Here is a 20,548-nt window from a genome sequence, read left to right as displayed (position 1 = left end):
CCGTTTGACTCAAGGTCTTGCATACTTTCAGTTTCATTGCTTTCACAACCAATAGCTTGATTAGATCCAACATGCTGTAAAGTAGGAGTTCCATCAGTTTGCATCCCCAGCAGCTTCTTGTGATGTCATTCCATTGCCTGAAGATTTTGCAGCAATCTGTCTACTCTCAGCTTGTATACCTGAATTTCTTGTAGCATTTTCTCTAGCAGAGGATGCACTAGGAATCTATAATCCAGCAATTTAAGCCACCATTATACAGCGACATGTAAAAGTTGAATCAATTGCTTTGTCATAAACCAGTTTATCTAAATGGCAGATTGAAAAAAATAATAACTAACCTCAGATTCATCAAATAGACGGATCCTAGAAGACTTTTTTGTTAATACAGGTTCAGTGACATTGCTTGTCTTGGGAATTGCACTATTTTTTGGTTCACTAGCTTGCTACAATAACATAAGAATGCGCTTATCAATAGTAACTAGTTTAGGATGATAATTGCTAGTTTAGGAAAAAAGAAAATATCTGGAAATGACTCTATTGTTTCTTTACCTGATAGCATACATTTTCTTCAGTTTGCTCCACAATTCCTCGCCCAGCATCCCGACTTTGTCGTAAAGTAAATTTTCCCTTTTTCCCCGATCCAGCCATCTATCTACATAATCATATAACGCAAGCACCACCAAAATCGTAAACAACACAAGCAGCCATGACAACATATCATAAACTACAGAAAAAATACAAGAAAAAATTTGATTAAGAAATTCAATGAACAACATTGTTTAATCTGATTCATAGTCATCAATTTGTACAAATTGTTCATTTTCATCCTCAGAATTGAATTGTTGCTCAATTTCCTCATCATTATCAATAAAATTATCATCCAATTGCCTTGCACGGCTAGCTGACAATTCTATAAAAAACATAGCACCAGCCTCTATCCTTTCTTCAGTTTGCACATCTCCTCTCTTCAAACTGACCAACTCAAGATTTTCTTGTACACCAATCAAATCTTCATGATACTCTTCTTGGTAAGCCTCTTCGTTATCAACCAAATCATCTTCATGCTTCTCAGGAACATCATAAGATGAGCGTGGACTAACTAACTCTACAACATGCCAATTACCTCCAAGCTTCGTATCTTGAAGATAGAAAACTTGTTCAGCTTGGGATGCTAATATAAAAGGTTGGTCTGAGTACCATGTTTTTGACATGTTGATGCTAGTGATATTGCTCTGCTTGTCTACTTTGATTCCCGAATTATTTCTCAAGTCCCACCAATCACATTTAAACACAACTACTCGATTTTGAGTAAATGAGTATTCAACCTCAACTATATCAGTAATTATACCATAGAAGTATGTTTCTTTATCAGCATGCTCCCCCTTTACCATAACTCCACTATTTTGTGTCTTTCTTTCTCGTTCCCGAGCCTTAATGTGGAATCTAAATCCATTCACATTACAGCCAGCAAATGTATTGACTCGAAAATCAGGTCCTCTAGCCAAGGACAACAATTCATCAGTACATTCTCCACGTGCATGTGTATACATGACCTACATCAGCCATACCAGATTCTTTAATAGTTTACTAAAATAAAAAGGAAAGGAAATTGACAAGTTTTTAACATCTCTTCCAATACTTACACGTTCTTCAAACCACTTTGGAAACTCCGAGTCTAGCCTTTGTTGTACGCTCGATAAATTTTACTTTTCAAGAATTTGTCTATGCTCCCTAAATTTGTAGTAGTAGAAGTAGTTACATATTCTATCAAATGACTTTAATTACAAGCAATGAAGAACATATTATAGAACACGGCATATTTTTTCCCTGCATTTCCAGCTCATCTAGATAGAGAGTTCGAGAACAAATTTTTCGAAAAAAATTGCTGATCTCTACTAAAATCTGAGATACATCTTTTGACAGCATTCCTCTAGTTGCTAGTGGAAGAAGTCGTTGTATGAACACATAGTAGTCATGACTCTTCATTCCTAAAAGTTGACACTCCTTGGTCTTCACACACCGAGGAATGTTTGAAGCAAAGCCATCCGGGAAATTGATAGTGCTCAAAAACTGGCAGAAATTCTTTTTCTCTAGGCGTGATAAAGTGTAACATGCAGGTGGCATAACTTTAGATGCGCCACCTCCCAGTTGTAGATGCAACTCTTCCCTTAATCCCATTTCTTTTAAATCCTCCCTAGCCTGCCATGTGTCCTTAGTTCTCGAAGAGATATTCATTAATGTACCTCCCAAAGATTCACATACATTCTTGACAATGTGCATAATATCCAAATTATGTCTAATTTTATTGGTACTCCAATATGGAAGTTCAAAGAATATGCTCATCTTCTTCCAATTTGAACTGTTCTGCACGTGTTTTCTTTTCTTCTGTTGCAGCAAATCAGGTGCCTTGCCAAACTCAACTTGCTCAATACGAAGAAGTTGTTGGAGGACTTCCTCACCTGATAGGGTCCTAGGAGGCTGTCTATGTTCTCTTTCTCCATTAAATTGCTTTTTTTCTCGACGCCATTTATGATCAATAGGCAGAAAACGGCGATGTCCATGTAACAACATTTGTGACCATTATTAAGATATAGACTAGTCGTCTCATCTAAGCACACAGGACATGCCTTGTACCCTTTTGTACTCCATCCCGACAAATAGCCATATGCTGGAAAATCGTTTATTGTCCACAAAAGTGCTGCACGTAACATAAACTTCTCCTCCCTGAAGGCATCATATGTCTCCACACCAGTGGCAAATAACTCTTTTAACTCATCAACTAGTGGTCTAAAGAATATGTCAATGTCATTTCCAGGTGCTTTGGGACCAGGAATAATCATTGATAGGAAAAAAAATGGATCTTTTAAGCATTTCCAAGGAGGTAGATTGTAAGGAACAAGGATAACAGGCCATATACTGTATGAATTGCTCATGGTTCCAAAAGGATTAAAACCATCACTAGCAAGTCCTAGCCTCACATTTCTAGGATTTTCAGCGAAGGACTTGTGATTTCTATCAAAATCTTTCCAAGCTAATGAATCAGCAGGGTGTCGCATCATGTTCTCATTATCTACACGTCTCTCCTTATGCCACCTCATATCCCGAGCAATCTCTTTGTTCACAAATAGTCTTTGCAGCCTTGGTTGTAATGGAAAATAATGCAACACCTTTCTAGGTATTTTGGAATTTGGAGATTTATACCGCGGTGCTTTACATTTTTCATTTGGACAATGATCAAGGCCTTTATTTTCATTCCAAAAAAGTGCGCAATCATTTTCACAAACGTGGATCTTTTCACACTTCAGCCCCAACTCACGGATGAAATTTTTTACCTGGTAATATGAACTGGGAATCAAAGCTGTAGGAAATACTTGATGCAAGAACTTCAGCACCATATCAGTAGATTTACAAGTCCACCGATTCATTGTTTTCAAGTGGAGGATATGGACAATAAACAAGAGTTTTGAATACTTTTCACAGCCCGGGTATAGAGATTTTTCAGCCTCTGATAATAATCTGAGAAACCTACTTGCTTCTCCTTCTTTCTCGGTACAAGCACCCGTATCAAGTTCCGGTGAATGTCTCCAACTCTCATCAAAGTTAGCAACTCCTACATCATTTAACAGCTTCTCCATACTGTCAAAGTCACTATCGTTGTCATTTATTTCTATGTCATCATTCTCATCATCAGATTCAAACCCTTCGCCATGAAATATCCACCTAGTATAACTATCAACAATTCCTCGACACAAGTGATTGGCCATGACTTCCTTAGTTTGATCCTCAAAATTATTGCATACTTTGCAAGGACATGGCAGTTTACAATTAGGATCCTTGCCTAGAAAAGCAAACTTAATAAATTCATCAACTCCATCTAAATACTTGGGGTCTAGGTAGTTCTTAATAGACATCCAACTCCTATCCATATTGCTGCAGCCCTTTATCCTACCATAAAGAATATGACCGCCACATTATATAGAAAACAAATGCAATGTAATATGAACTAAATTTAAACTCCTCAAATACCAGCAATGGGATCCAAGGTGTATAACACATTTTTAGCAAAAATGAACCATCTCAAGTACAAATGCATTAGTAAGGCAACAAACTAAATAGAATCTGCAGCCACAGTATACATGCAAAAGTTTGGCAATCAAAAGATAAAGCCATAACATGAATAATCAATTTCATAGGCTGATTTTGCTAGCTAACAGCACACTACATGTTCAAAAAACATAGGATCAGGCATCATATATTTGTAAAGGGAAGATGCCCAACGTAGAAATAATAGAAGAGTAAAGCACAAATATAAATTTCAAGCCTGAATAATGGTATGAAGGAACAGTACCTGAAACTCAGACCACTCAATTGGTTTCCTTTTCCTACCAAGAACAGGAGCTATTTCCAATCTTAGCACCGCTCCAGATGCAGCAGTATGTGCCTTTACAAGAACCTCCTTATATCTGGTCTGAAATGCAACTGGGAGAAAACGTCCAGTGCTTTTGTCACCAACCCTGTTTATCAAGAATATCCCCAATTATATGGTAAGCCACTAATGTCTTGTATAATTAGTGGTAGGAATTAAGTCTTCAGATTTAATTCTAGAGAGAGAGAGAGAGAGCGAGACTAGGTGGTCGTCAGTATGACGTCCTTTGCCGGTTGGCAAGACTTTCAACCATACCGTCCACACTTCACGGTGGAGGACATAAAAAACAAAACCGTTATGGTAATGACCATCTCTAATTGTCCGTTCCTTTGTTTATTGTTCTCTAAATCAGACTCCAAAAAAAAAAAGACTCCAAAATCGAATTTCCAGAAAGAAAAGAAAGCCTACAAACTACTGGTTTTTGCAACACAACCTTTGCATTCATTTGGGTTGCTTTTACATACCCTGCCCAATGTCCAGAAAGAATAAATCGTCACAGTAAACAAGTAAACGGTTTTCAGTTATAGATGCCCCATAGTGACTTGTCGGTCGGTGGTTACGTTGTGCTTACGCTAAAATCTACCTCGATGTGAAAAATGAAAAGCCAAATTGAAGCCTCAACAATTTAAAGCTCCCCTGTGCTCCTCGACATAAATAGAGGGGCCAAAAGATTGGAAAAAAAAAGGAGAGAAGAAAATGTAGTAGCATGGCTAACAATTTGACAGACGTTTAAGACTCGAATAGACAGCTTCTCAAACCTGATCGATGCACCAATCAAGCGGACTCCTTTTCGAAATAACGGACATCCAACTCAACGACCAATCACGCTTGCAGAAATGAATTTGAAACAAATCAGCCATAGGTTAGATGAATCGAGTCGAGCGAGGGGAGTTCCGAGTACAACATAGCTATGATAGCATTTAATAATCAAGAGCTGCTAAAAGATTTTGGGCAGAAATTTGTAAAAAATATTGTAGAATATTAGGGATTTGGAAAAATTGGGGAAAATGTATAGGAGAGAGAAAAACGAACCTTTCCAATGAAAACCTTGCCCTTTAATGCTAGACAGCCATGGTGATGCTAGTGAGAAGCCAGAGAACGGATTTGTTGTGTGGGTGAAAGTATCAGGTGCTGTGCGGAAGCTCTGTTTTGTGCTCAGTGCAGAAGCTTGTTTGTTTCAGCTCGATGAAAGTTTGTGTTGCTCAAGTGTTTCGTTGCTTTAACTCAGACCAAGTATTCCGTTGCTTTTGTTTTCAGAATGTGTTCCGATGCTTTGGTCTCTGCTTTGCTTTGGATATTGTTTTTGTTGCGCGGCACTTTCACTATGATTTGATCAAAATTTTGACTTCACTCATTTTCCCTCCATTTGATACCAAAAATCATGTTTTTTTCTGGATTTGTAATATGGTTTGAACCATAGATTTTAATGCTATAGTATTATTCTTTATTTTTTAGTAAAAAATAAAAATTTTCATCAACATAGGTGGCAAAATTTGTTAATTTCATATAATTGAAAATGTACTTTTATAATTTGCTAATATTTTATACTAATTTCTTATAATTGCAACACTAAAGAACATCATGTAATTGAAAATAATTAAACTCAAATTATATGGTTATAACATAGTTTCAATAAAAATAATCATTTTCCCAACATTTGAGACCAATCATCATGCTTTTTTTTTTTAATTTGGTTTGAAGTATAGATTTTATTGCTATAGTACTATTCTTTATTTTTTAGTACAAAAACACAAATTTTCATCAATATAGGTGGCAAAATTTGTTAATTACATATAAGTGAAAATATACTTTTATAATTTGCAAATATTTTAGCCCTGCAATTTTTTATAATTGCAGCACTAAAGTACATCATTAATTGAAAATAACGAAAGTCAAATTTTATGGTTATAACAGACTTTCATTAAAAATAATCAAATGCTATTAATAAGACATTATTGTTAAGTCAAAATCAAAGAAAATTTAGTGATGACATAATGTTATCACTAATTTATTCAAGATTATAATGACAAGAAAAGTCGTCACTAATTAAATTGTTAGTTTTTAATATTGTCAATTGCTAGTTTTTAATACTTTTGTGAAAATATTGATAATGGTTGAGAAAATTTTGTTACATTACTGCAAGTGATAAATGTACTTTTGTTCTTTTTCAAACATTTATTTTAATGTTTAAATTTGTTTAAAACTATTGTACTAGTATAGATTTGCAAGACAAAACTTAAGTTCTCAATAGTTAAAAAATTCATTACAGAGAAAACACAAAGTAGTAGTTGCAAAATGTGTATAAATTACAGATATTTTAATGTGTATAAATTACAATTTATTTTAATGTTTAATTTTGTTTGAAACTATTTTACTAGTATAGATTTGCAAGACATAGATTTATGGGTAATTTCTTTTTTGTTTTTTACTTTCACATATTTAATTTATGTTAAATACAAAACCTACCAGTTTCCCTTTCATAAAAATATTAGTGCAACACTTTTTGAATTTTACTTACAAACATTTATATATTTAACATAAATTAAATGATTCAGAGTGAAATGCCCATAAAGAGCAGAATATTTGTTCATGTAATGGAGGAAACCCACAAAGAGTTGGTACTTTATGGGCCATTTCTTTTTTTAAAAAAATTTAATTTATGTTGAAAAGATAACCTGCCAGTTTTCATTTTGTAAGAAATCAGTGTAACATTTTTTGAATTTTACTTACAAATATTTATAAATTTATCATAAATTATATGTTTGAGAGTAAAATACCCATAAAAAGTTGGTACTTTGAAAAGATAATGCTCATTTGCCCATAAACTACACTCCCTGAAGGTTATTTTGTTAATTACTTTGTAGTACTTTGTTATTCCTTTGCTAATACTACTTGGCATGTAGTACAAAGGATAAATCTGGTACAAATTTCTTATTCCATTGATAAAAAGACCTGCCTGCCTTATAACTATTGTAATGAAAGATATATCTTTAGAGTTTATAACAAATTATTACTTAAGTTTGAGAAAATTATAAAATATTTATGCATAGTTTATCAAGATACCATTCGCAATTTCCTAATAAAAAAATATGGGCTAAATTGTAAAAGCTAGGATGCCATAATAGAAATAATAAAATTGGTGTATTACATATGGGGGTTAAATTGTAAAAGTTAGAGTGCCATAGTAGAATTAATGAAATTGGTGAATTACATATGGGGTTAAATTACAAAAGTTAAGGAGTAATAATAGAATTAAAGAAATCGGTGTACTACATATGAGGCTAAATTGTAAAAGTTAAGGTATTATAATGGAATTAATGGAATTTTTTACAACATTTGGGGCTAAATCGCAAAAGTTAGGGTGGCACAGTAGAATTAATGAAAGTGACTTAGAAATAATTACTTTAAACAGTGACGATTAATTCTTGTCACTAAATCCGAATCGGTAAAGTGACAGTGACGATATTAGAAGTTATCACTATATAGATCATTTTAGTGACAACTTTTTCAAGATCGTCACTGAAGACTTAGTTGCTTTAAGCAATTATGACAACTTTCCTTGTCGTCACTAAACAACCACGTTTTGTGACGACTTTTGTCGTCACTAAAAAATGTTGTCACTAATGACCATATTTCTTGCAGTGTAGTTTGTGACGAAAATAACGGGTCGTCACTAAACATTTAGTTGCTTTGATGCAATTGTGACAACTTTAGGTATCGTGACTAAAGAAGCTCCTTTTGTGACGACTTATTGTCATCACTACAAAATGTTGTCACTAATAACTTTTTTTATTAGTGATCAGTGACAACAACAAAAAGTTGTCCGTAAATAGGCCAAGCAATAGTGATGATGTTCTTAATGTCGTCACTATTGTGTGTTCTAAACACTCCCGCGCTCTTGCTAAATCTTGGTGGGAATTTACTAGAGTTGTGACAAATGAGTTGGCTTCCATTAGAGGTTTGTGACGAGTTAGAAAGTCGTCAATAAAGGATCCACTTTTGTGACAACTTTTTTTCGTCACAGAGAAAAGTTGTCATTGATGACCAATTTTCTTGTAGTGATAATTCACCCAAAAGAATAAAAAGTTAGGAGCTTCAGAGTGAAAAATCAGGGAGGTTCTATATGAGCTACGGTTGATTGATTATAATAGAAGATTGTTATGACCCGATTCCAGAATTAAGAAAAGAATTGAGGTGGGGTTTAGGGAAGAGAGAAAAGTCAGAAATTAAGGAGAATGAGAAAGGCTTTTGATTTCATCTTTCCAAATCAATCAGTAGTACACGGAAGTAGCTTATTTATCCAGCTTCTAGTCACTTCCTATAACAGAATAACTACTTGCTACTCTAGTCGGTTGAGCTGTAACTTCTCCAACTATCTCTAGCATGTGGCTATGATATGAGAATACCGCCAAAATATAGCATTAATGGATTTATTATACAAGCCATAACATTGGCCCCCCTTAAGAATCCTAGTCCCTAGGATTAAATCTGGGAATTGTCCCTTGAGTACCGTCCAATCTTCCCACATTGCTTCTGCAGGAGACATGTTCACCCAATGCACCAGTACTTGAGTGACTACAGAATTTCCTCTCTTTATCATTCTTCTATCCAAGATGGCTTGAGGGGCCACTTTCACAGTGCCATCATCCATAACTTGAGGCAAAGTACCAGTCACGGATACACCCTTAGCAGCCCTTTTCAACATAGATACATGGAATACCGGATGAATGAGGGCCTCTGCTGGTAACTCCAGTTTGTAAGCTGCAGGTCCAATCTTCTGTAAAATTTTAAAAGGCCCATAGTATTTGGATGAAAGCTTCAGATTTCTTCTAAGTGCTATAGGGCTTTGTCTGTATGGTTGAAGCTTCAAGTACATCTCATCTCCTACTTCAAAACTTCTCTACACCCTATGCTTATCTGCATTCTGCTTCATCCTATTCTGAGCTACCTCCACATTTTCCTTCAACAGTCTATCCCAATCTTGTCTTCCCCTCACCCAATTTGCAGCTATTGAAGGATTTTCTGCAGATGGCAACAAGCTAATTTGGGGGGGAGGATAACCATAAAGAGCCATGAAAGGAGTCATTTGTAAAGCCGAGTAGTAATTGGTGTTATACCACCACTCAGCTGCAGTCAACCATTGTCTCCATTTGGTGGGCTGCTGGAAAGTCATGCATCTTAGGTAGGTCTCTAAGCATCTATTCAATCTTTCTGTCTGTCTATCAGATTGTGGATGGTAAGCAGATGATAAGCATAACTCGGTACCCACTTTTGAGAATAAGTCCTGCCAAAAAGCACTGGTAAAAACCTTATCTCTATCTGAGACTATGCTAAGAGGTAGGCCATGTAGTCTGTAAACATGATCAAAGAACAGCTGAGCTACATCTTGAGCTGTGTAATTGCTAGTAAGCGATATGAAATGTCCATATTTGGTGAATCTGTCAATGACCACCAGAATGGTATCATGCCCCTTAGATTTGGGAAGTCCTTCTATAAAATCCAGGTAAATATGCTGCCACGCTTGTTCAGGTATTAGTAAGGGTTGTAGTAGTCCCGGATATTTTCCTGACTCTACTTTACTCCTTTTACAAGTATCACAGGCCTACACCATTTGTTCCATATCTCTTTTCATTCCTGGCTAGTAAAAATACAGCTTCATTCTATGATAGGTGCCACTATTACCGGAATGACCACCAACTAGATAATCATGCATGCATTCCATCAGCTTCCTCCTCAGATTAGTAGCATTTCCCACAAAAATTCTACCCTTGAACTTGATGATACCATGCTCATAAGTATAATCTGTCGAAGAGACTCTATTAGTGGACAGATTTAGCAACAGTTCCTTAGCTTTAGCATTTCCATTGTAGCTCTGAGTAACTTCCTGAAGCCATGCAGGCCTCACTACTGATATTGCATTCAATTCAATTTGCTCATTTTCACCCCTTCTTGACAAGGCATCAGCAACAATATTGTCCCTTCCCCTCCTGTATTGAATCTCATAATCTATTCCCATCAATTTAGAGAGCCATTTTTGTTGTAAGGGAGTAGTGATTCTCGGGTCTAGCAGATACTTGAGACTTTCATGGTCCGTCTTAATGATAAAATGTGCTCCCATCAAATAATGCCTCCACTTCGTCACTGCAACAATTAGGGACAGCAACTCCTTCTCATATATTGACATCCCAAGATTTTTATTTGCTAGTACTTGACTCATATATGCTATTGGTTTTCCTTGTTGCATCAACACAGCTCCTAGAGCTTTTTGGCTGGCATCAGTCTCTAGGATGAAAGGTTTAGTAAAGTCTGGTATTGCTAATACAGGAGTAGAACTCATGGCACGTTTCAACTGGCAGAAAGCGTTCTCCGATTCGGTACTCCACTCAAAGGAATCTTTCCTTAACAAATCGGTCAAAGGTTTAGCTATCAACCCATAGCCCTTAACAAACCTTCGATAATACCCGGTCAACCCAAGAAAACCCCTTAATGCTTTGACAGAATCAGGTCGTGGCCAGGATACCATGCTCTCTACCTTTGCAGGATCAGTTACTACTCCATCCTCGGTGACAATGTGTCCCAAGTACTCAACCTGTGGCTGACCAAAAGTGCATTTGGAGAGTTTGGCATAAAGTTTATGATATCTGAGAGTATTCAGAACTTGTTTAAAGTGAATAAGATGGGTAGCCAAATCTGGGCTATATACTAAAATATCATCAAAGATGACTAATACGAATTTTCTGAGGAAAGGGCTAAAAATTGAATTCATGAGTGCTTGAAAGGTTGTCGGGGCATTAGTAAGTCCAAATGGGCATAACAAGGAATTCATACAATCCAGTGTGAGTTCGAAAGGCTGTTTTGGGTATATCATGGGAATGCATTCTGATCTGGTGATAACCAGATCTGAGATCAATTTTGGAAAATACTTTGGAACCATGGAGCTCGTCCAAGAGATCATCAATGATAGGGATGGGAAATTTGTCCTTAATGGTGATTTCATTTAACTGTCTATAATCAATACAAAACCTCCAGGTTTCATCTTTTTTTCTAACTAGCAGGACAGGTGAAGTGAAAGGGCTATGACTAGGCTGAATAATGCCATTAACTAGCATTTCGTGAACTTGTTTTTCAATTTCATTCTTCTGAGTATGGGGATATCTATAAGGAATCAACTTGAAAGGTTTAGAATCTGGCTTAAGGGGTATCCTGTGATCTAACTGTCTAACAGGGGGTAAGGTGGAAGGTTCTCCAAACACATCAGTATAATCAGCCAGGAGTGCACTTATGGAGTCATCAGTGTGAGATGTTACCTCAGGAGTATCAACTGCTAGAACACAGGGCCTGCGGAGAGTTTCTTTCTTCTTCCGTCTCAGAAACTTTTGGATAGTTTCTCCCTTCCTCAGTTTGATGTCTGTCTCTCTCAAATCTCCTTGTAGCTTCACTTCCTGCCCTTCCTGATTAAAGGAGAATTGCAGATGCTTGAAATCAAAGGTTACAGGACTGTGCTCCCTCATCCAATCGACCCCCAATACCATATCATACGGCTCAATTGCGAGCACATATACATCATGAGTGAATGTATGCCCCTGCATTTCCCAGGTCATCCGTGGAACCCAGCTATTACACTGTAGCACCTGCCCATTAGTCACCTTGACTGCGAACGGTTTCCTGGGTACTACTAATTGAGGATTTTCCTCGAACACTGAAGCTTTAACAAAAGTGTGAGAACTTCCTCCATCCAAAAATATTGAGAGCGGTTTCCCATTAAATTTCCCCTTCAGTTTGATAGTGCCCTGCAACAGTTCACCAGTCATAGAATGGATGGAAAATTCTACATCTTTATGACTACTAGCCCCACTATATTCTATCATTTCCCCTTCGGTCAAGATTAATTCCTCCAATTTCCCTTTGTCTTCATCATCAACGAGTAACATGTGAATCCCCTTCCTACTACATACATGCCCGGGCCCATATCTATCCCCACATTTGAAGTATAGATGATTGGTCTTTCTGTACTGCAATTCTGATGGGGATATTTTCTGGAACACAGGAGATCCCCCTCTTTTACTACTCTCGGCTCCTTCAAGAGCATGATTCACTCTAGGTGAAGGCAGAGCAAAACTCTTGGAAGCCATCTTCTGTTTCTTGATGAATGCTTCAAAGGCCTTTTCCTGCATTCTCGCTGTCTCAAAGGCATCTGACAGAGTTCGAGGCTTGTGCATTTTGACGTATATCTTGAGCTCTTCAGATAACCCACTCAAGAAGCAAGAGATAAAGAAAGGTTCTGTTAGTCCTAGGGTCTTGATCAAAACTCTGGCTTTGAGCTCTTCGAATTTCTCCTGATACGCTAAAACGGTGGAGGTTTGCTGCAATTTACTGAACTCTTCTACTGCATCATCTTGTCCCACTTCTCCAAATCTCTTTATGAATTCTTCTTCAAACTCAGGCCAAGAAAGCTTACTTAGACCCATCTTGAACCCTTGAAACCATATATCTGCCTTATCCTCTAAATGCATTTCTATCATATCGAACCATTGTTCCTCTGCCACATGATATATCTGAAAGTATTTGATACATTTCCTCAGCCATTCTCGAGGATTTTCCCCTCTGAACAGAGGAAATTCCACCTTAGGGAAAGGGCCATGAAAATTCTTCCTTACTCCACGTTCTTGATGGGGCTCATCCAACCAAATTACGTTCCGATTACCCGATCGATTTGGAGACTTCTCTGCGTTACTGCCGGGACCCAAAATTCCCTTATCTCCATTGATGGTTCGCATGAGATTGCCATATTGAGTCGACACAGTTGCTACTAGGGTCTTCAATTCTACAGTGATAGTCTCCAACCGTTCATCGGTCTGCTTCCTATTCAGAAGAGAATCTTCAATGAATTCCTGCAGTTTGTTTTCTTACCGTTTGATCTGTTCCTCCAGAGCTTTGAATCTTGTACCTTCGGCCATGATGGGCAATCAAAAGCTACTGAATCCGAGGATCAGTAGCTCTGATACCAAATGTTATGACTTGATTCCAGAATTAAGAAAAGAATTGAGGTGGGGTTTAGGGAAGAGAGAAAAGTCAGAAATTAGGGAGAATGAGAAAGGCTTTTGATTTCATCTTTCCGAATCAATCAGTAGTACACGGAAGTAGCTTATTTATCCAGCTTATAGTCACTTCCTATAACAGAATAACTACTTGCTACTCTAGTCGGTTGAGCTGTAACTTCTCCAACTATCTCTAGCACGTGGCTATGATATGAGAATACCGCCAAAATATAGCATTAATGGATTTATTATACAAGCCATAACAAAGATCACAAGGAAGTAAACTTCAGAGCTCCAAATGAAGTAAAGTCATAGACATAGTAAGATTTTGTTTATGTTAATTTTCTTTTTTCAATTAAGACATGGTAAATTTCTTTTCTTTTTTTTTCTGAGAATATATGGTTTAAATTTTTTTTTTTTTGCACCAGTAAAGAGAAATGCTTATTTGTTAAGGAAAAATAGCATTCTCCCGATACTAATCTATACATGTTTTCTGCGTATACTAGGAAAGTTGAGATAGCAGAAGAAGTTTATAAGCCGTGAAGCAAGAGAAACTTCATATAGATAACCTTAACTGTAGGAGAGATGCTTTCTAAATTACCGTAACGTTACAAAGCATGATTATAGCAGGAAACTTGAAGATTGACTTTTCAGGGAAAAAATTTGAAAAGAAAGTTGGAGATTGATGTTTGATATTACCAAAAAAGAAAAGAAATTTGGAGATTGATTTTTGAGGGAGAAAAAGAAAATAAATTCAGGATAAATTAAGTAGTAGCTTTTGAGCAGAATTCTACAAAAAAAAAAAAAAAAAAAAAAAGGGTCTGTTTAGCGGGTGTCCAATGAAAAAATTGAAAGCAAATGAAAAAGTCGTTTATGATAAAAATTCATAACAAATTAAAAGTAGTGTAAACATAAAGAAATAGAAATTGAATAATGATTCCGCGTTGCCCAAGGTGCTATTTAGATCACATGTTAAAGGCATAAAATTAAATCTATTCTTCTATACCAAAGAGCTGATTGATTGATTATTACAATGGAGAATCAACTGGTTGTTAAATTGTGAAAATTACATAAATAAAGAGTTATTGATGTGACCAATGTAAAAGGAGTCCGAGTAAAACTTACCTAAACAACTTAGCAAAATTATAGGTGAACAGCCAGTCATAATTTTTATAATTGTACATAATAAAAGATAAAGCATTGTGTGATATGATATGATAGGACTTCCCATCAGAAAATGACATTGCCTCAATTAGTGGCTGGCAATTGCTGTATTTAAGTTTATTTGACAGATAGGCTGTAGAAATTGGGTACAAAATTTCCTCTTTTTGTCTGTCTATACTGCTTTTTCAAAACTTTACCTACCTCATTAAAATAACATATCTATTCCATAACAATTGAAACCACTTCCGCTGGAACTAACGATTTCATGGGATTATTAAGCCTTATTTCAAGCAGAAAAATTGGTCGCAAAAATGATAAACTATTTACTGATCTTGCAAACCAGAAAGGCTGGAAAAAATGCCCCCAATGCAAGTATTTTGTTGAGCGCAAAAGCGGATGCGATCATATAAAATGCAGGTTTGAATTCTAAATTTTTTCTTCAATTGCTTCTTATTCGTGAAATTTAACGACTTCATTATTTCCTACATCTTTGTAATTTATTTATTTTTTTGAAGACGGTTCCGTTAATTTCTTTGAACCGATTATTACTGATTTTAAAGTTCTTCTTGAAGGGCTATTCTCTCAGCATAAGATTTGTCAGAGTTAATCGTCTATGTCGAAGCCATTATGGGTTTTCAACAATTGATTTTCTTCACCACTTATATTAGCATGGTTTAATAAAAAATCTTTTATATGCGTGTAAATTCTTTTTTTTTTTTGTTGCAAATGTAATTCCATTTTTTTTTCTGCGCACATTGAGGAAATAATTTCTTGTGTAGATGTGGAACCGAATTCTGCTACAAGTGTGGTAATAAGCAAAAATGGTGCTACTGCATCGAGCGTGCAGGAATGGGTAGCGTTTACTACCCATTGAAAAGGAAAGCACATCAAAAAAGATGGTTCTTCTGGAAAAAAAAGGCAGAAAATGCAAGTCGTAATTAGGGTCGATCCCTAGTCTGTCAAGACAAGCTTTCAACTCCCTTTCATAATACTTTAATACATTAATATTTCCTTGTTCATTTTCTACCCCATGTAGTGTCCTTTAATTCCTTGACATTGCAAATGATTGAGAGAATGCATTTCACATTAATCGTTGCTTTATGTGTTGCACATTTGACTATGCTAAGAACTCTTATCATAATTATTTTCTTTGGCTGTAAAAAAAAGAAAAAATCTCATCAGTTATTTGTTGCTAGAAATCATGTTAAACCGAAAAAAGGTTCTTTTCTTTGTGTAGTAATGGGATGAGCATAGGCTTGTCAACGGTCCGAGTCTAGACCAGGATCCAGACCGAATCCGTCAAATTATTCCGAGTACGGGTAGTGATTTAATTCCGTTACCCGGATCCGCATCCATTTTGTCAAACAGAAAAACGGGTCGAATATGGAATATAGTATTCTGCCCCGTATTTGACCCGAATCCGAATATAAATGGATTAATAATTTAAAATATATATATTTATCAATATAATTTGATTAGGTTGATGTATTTGAGTAAAGTCAATTTGATTTCTTTTCTTATTTGTTTTTTTTTATTAGTTAGAAATTAGTTTACAAATATATTTTTTTCTCATTTTTATTAGAAATTATAAGTTTGATAGATTTTTTCAGGTACACCTGACCCGGATCCGAGATTCGGAATATAGAGTAAAAGCCCCGTCGGATAAACGGATCAGATCCGGATTCAATATGATATGCCAGGCCCGGGTCCGAAATAATGAATTTCGGCCTGGACCCGGCCCGTTGATAGGCCTAGATGAGCACACAAAAAAATAGAGATGGACAACAACATACACAAATAAAATTGTAGAACACAGGGTAGCACTCCAAAGTACCACTTGCTTTTTCGTTGAGTTGGGCGTTAGCAATTGGGTTTGGTAAATAAATGAGGCCCAAAAGCAAAAGAGAAAAATACTAATAGGTTAATGGTCATGATTAATCGACTATTAAGTCCACCCAATATAGCCTGAGAACCAGCAATAAACTTTTCTTCGGTAAAGAAGGAAAAACAAAGATATATATATATATATATATATATATATATATATATATATATATATATATATTGTAGTTGTCTTCTGACTTGAAAATTCCTTAAGATGATTTTGAATTTTGGTCGCCCCAATGAATGATGCACATAGACAATGGTATAGCCATTTTTGCTGCTTGTGTTTTGTCTCTTTTACAGCAATATACAGGAGCAAAGAAATAAAGAACAATTGCACAGAAAAGAAATTTTTGTGCAACTAACATTTTGTAAGAATGCCTATAAAAAAAAAATTTCAATTACTAACCCGATTATAAAATTGAGTGTACATAGTTTGAGTATATATCCCCAACAATCAATCTGGCATTTCTTGACTAAAGATTTACCGTCTAGATTTACCTCTTCTTCCACAACTTTTTTTTTATCCCATTCAAAAGATTTATCATCTAGTTTGATGATTTCTTATGATCATGGAAATAATGAATTTTGATGGAAAATAGGTCACAAGTGATTTTCAGTCTTAGATTTTGGGTTCTCAAGGTATTGGGTATTTAGGGATTTTTGGGTACTCTCAATCAGGAGTTTTTGGAACAATCTATTTTGACTCTCACGACAAGGGTTTATTTGGAGGTATCAAAATAGGTGATTTGGGAGGGTTTGGGTTGGGTAAAATGGGTAATAAGTATAAATGAATCAACTCATTTATACTCATTTAATTAGATAGGTATAAATAAGTAAGTCAAAAAATGAATTGGGTAGCCCAATTATCCATTTATAACCCATTCATTTTAACTTTTGTAAATTCATTTAAATTCATTTTTTGCAAACTAAGTTATCAATTTATACCATCCTTTGTACCCATCATTAGTTTTAAATATTTACTTATAATACTCAATAAGCCTAATTACCAATTTTTTTTTCATTTATACTCGATGTCGCAAAATTACATATTATTTAATAATTAAACAATAAGAATATAAAAATTTGAACTAAATACTATAAAAGTTAATATAAAAACTTAATCCAAAAATTTTGAACTCCTAACATTTTCTTCATATATAAATTTAAAATTTCATTTTACAAAGATAAGAAAAGAGGCTAAAACTTATCATAAATTGGTAATACTGAAAAATGAGCAAGTTAACAAACTATGAGAAAATAATATAATAAGATAAAACCAACAAATAATAATAATAATGAAACAAAAGTAGTTAACATCATGACAAAATGAAAATTTTGAAAAAAAAAATGGGTGGGGGAAGAGAGAAGGTTTGGGGGGAAGACAATTCTAAATGAGTTAATTGGATTACCTATTAAATGGGTATTATTGGGTAACCCATTTATACCCATCTATTCATGGACGGGTATGGATAAATTTATTTAGATAGGTTAGTTTGTCACCTATATTCAAAACTTAGCATCACATAACTGACCTTGGAAAAGAAACAGTCCACTGGGGTGTGAAAATGAAAATATAATCGGACGCCATGACATCATCACTCAAGCCTGAGCTTAAGGACTCATATTTATATATATTTTCAACTTCAACAATTATTTTAAACTCTCTTGTCTAAACGAGAAAGTCGTCTACATCATATTCTGAAATTGAAGTGACAAACATTTAATAATTAAGCCACAGTAAACCATTCTCAACACATTTTTTCCACTTTATAACATTTTTTTTTCCCTTCTCCAAACTTTGAAAAATACAAAATATTTCACGTTTATGTGCTTAAAATAAGAGCTTATATGGTGGGTAATCTTATATTTTTTTCATGCAATATTTATAGGAAAACATCTAAATATTGTAGCAGATATTTATTTTTAATTTTGTAATTGGTATATGAATAAACTTTATCATTTAATATATATATACACACACATATAGACACATACACACATGACTATACGAAATTTCTCATTCGCTATAGAAAATAATATTACATACCGGAAGTCAAACATTGACTTTTTGAACACATGACTAGTAACCAAATTTCCTTTTTGAACACATGACTAGCATAGCCATCATGACTAGTAACCAAATTTCCTTTTACTTAATTTGTCAAGCTGAATACTTTAATTGCCAAGCTGAATACCTTTTACAACAATCAATTCACTATGAATCAAGTTTTTTGTGCTGTCCGGCCGGAGAATAGCCCAAAACGAATAGAAACTTAGTCCATTCACTTCTATTAACAAGTGCTTTGTCCATTCAAGACTCAAGACCAAGAAAATAAGCAGCTCCCAGCTGGTCCATTCAAAACATCAAACCTTGGACTCAATTAATCAACATGACACAAGCAGATACTTTCTATTAACCCATTCTACTGGCTACATTGCCAAAACCACACCCTTGCAACAAAAAGAGGGGCAAGAATTGTTGCCAAAGCATCCATTTCCGAAGGTTAACTCTCAAAACTAGCTCAAATTCTAAAATTTAATTCACATTTTTATACATCATTTTTAACACCATATACAAAATCTATAAATGATTTTTTTTTTAATGACAAAAAAGCAAGATTTAAGAAGCAGGAAGGAGACGAAAAAATTATGCCGCTATTACTTTACATCTTGTATGGCTCCGTTTTGGGAGTGTTTTTGAAAAATTTTACTATATCAGTGTATATGAAAAAAATTTTATTATAAAATTTTTTTGAAATATTTGATATATTAGATTATTGAAATGTTTTTTGAATTATTGTATATTACTATAGCATTATATTTGAAAAACTTATTTTAAAAAAATAATCAATCCAAACATAGCAATGTATTTGAAAAATTAATTTTTGAAAAACTCTTGAATTCAACGGAGCTAGAATTTATAGTAGTAAAACGTACGGTTGACAAACCTAATAGAAGCATTGTTACATGTGTCAGTTGTCGTACACGACCATTCGTATGTAGCCTCCAACCCTGTTGCAATAAATTCCATCCTGTGGTAATCTTAGGCATTTGAATGATTCCAAACTGCACAGCCAAGAGACCCAAACAAAAATTCCAAGCCCTCGTGGCATTCAAAATTTTACATGTACAGCCCCTCAAATTGAATCACGAATAGGACCGCTTCAATTTTACATCTCCTTAGTCAACACGTAACCCTGTTTGGAAAATTGCGGCACATTCAACCCTCTTCGTTCAAAGTGTCGAAAATGACTCCAAACCAACTCCAACCTCCCATATTATAAATACCCCCAACATCTCCACACTTCTGCAACAAATTAACATCTATAGCAAGAATAAACCAAGAATCAACCAATTCATCTACATTTTCAGCTATTAAATTTCACCTCTTCGTTCGAATTGAGCTAACATTTTTGCGGGTTTTAGTCGATTTTCGGGCTCAAGATGGATTGTAGAAAAGCAGCGATTCTTGTATTGGTTTTTGTCATCTTTGTTGCCATCATGGGCCAAGTTCATGTGGATGCAGCGAGGTTGTTGGCAGAGGAAGACTTCGCAAGTGCCAATCACTTGGATACATTTCCTTCGGTGTATGCAAAAGCAAGAGACACGATGTCGCATTGGCTTGAAAGATTGGCTTCTGGACCTAGCCCTAGAGGACCTGGTCATTAAGCTTAAAAGTATGGCCTGCAAGTATTTAGAGAGCGGTTCAGCCATGCAAGGACAATGAGCAACCAACACTAGTATATTTTGGTAGTATTTACCATATAGAGAGGGTCTAAGACTCTGTTTTTTTTTTTTTTTTTTTGGTTATTTCATTCAATCTTTCTTTCTTTGATGTCTTGTTACACGATGAAATCTTAAAGCATAGATGTATATTTCTGACTTTTGCCCTTGAAGTGGCAGTTATAATGATAGATATTTTTTTTTTCTCAATGATTTCTTTCATTTCTTTTGCCCTTGATCAATGGTTCAAGCTTTCTAAAATAGCAAGTCCATGGATAACTCAGGTGTTCCAGTTCATCATACGTTAAAA

The 20,548-nt window shown here is 35.2% G+C and overlaps 1 protein-coding gene across 1 annotated transcript; it reads right to left on the bottom strand.

The window, feature by feature from the left end:
• Nucleotides 1–779: 779 nt before the first annotated feature.
• LOC113737614 (uncharacterized) lies at nucleotides 780–3,926 on the bottom strand. The gene is made up of 3 exons (XM_027264815.1): nucleotides 2,460–3,926; nucleotides 1,912–2,199; nucleotides 780–1,553 (listed from the first exon to the last, which is right to left on the bottom strand). The coding sequence occupies exons 1-3, from the start codon at nucleotides 3,924–3,926 to the stop codon at nucleotides 780–782; spliced, it is 2,529 nt and encodes an 842-aa protein (XP_027120616.1).
• Between the last annotated feature and the right edge of the window lie 16,622 nt (nucleotides 3,927–20,548).

This window comes from Coffea arabica, chromosome 3c (assembly GCF_036785885.1).
Source record: "Coffea arabica cultivar ET-39 chromosome 3c, Coffea Arabica ET-39 HiFi, whole genome shotgun sequence".
NCBI lineage: Eukaryota > Viridiplantae > Streptophyta > Magnoliopsida > Gentianales > Rubiaceae > Coffea > Coffea arabica.
This window is presented reverse-complemented; position numbering and strand designations above follow the sequence as displayed.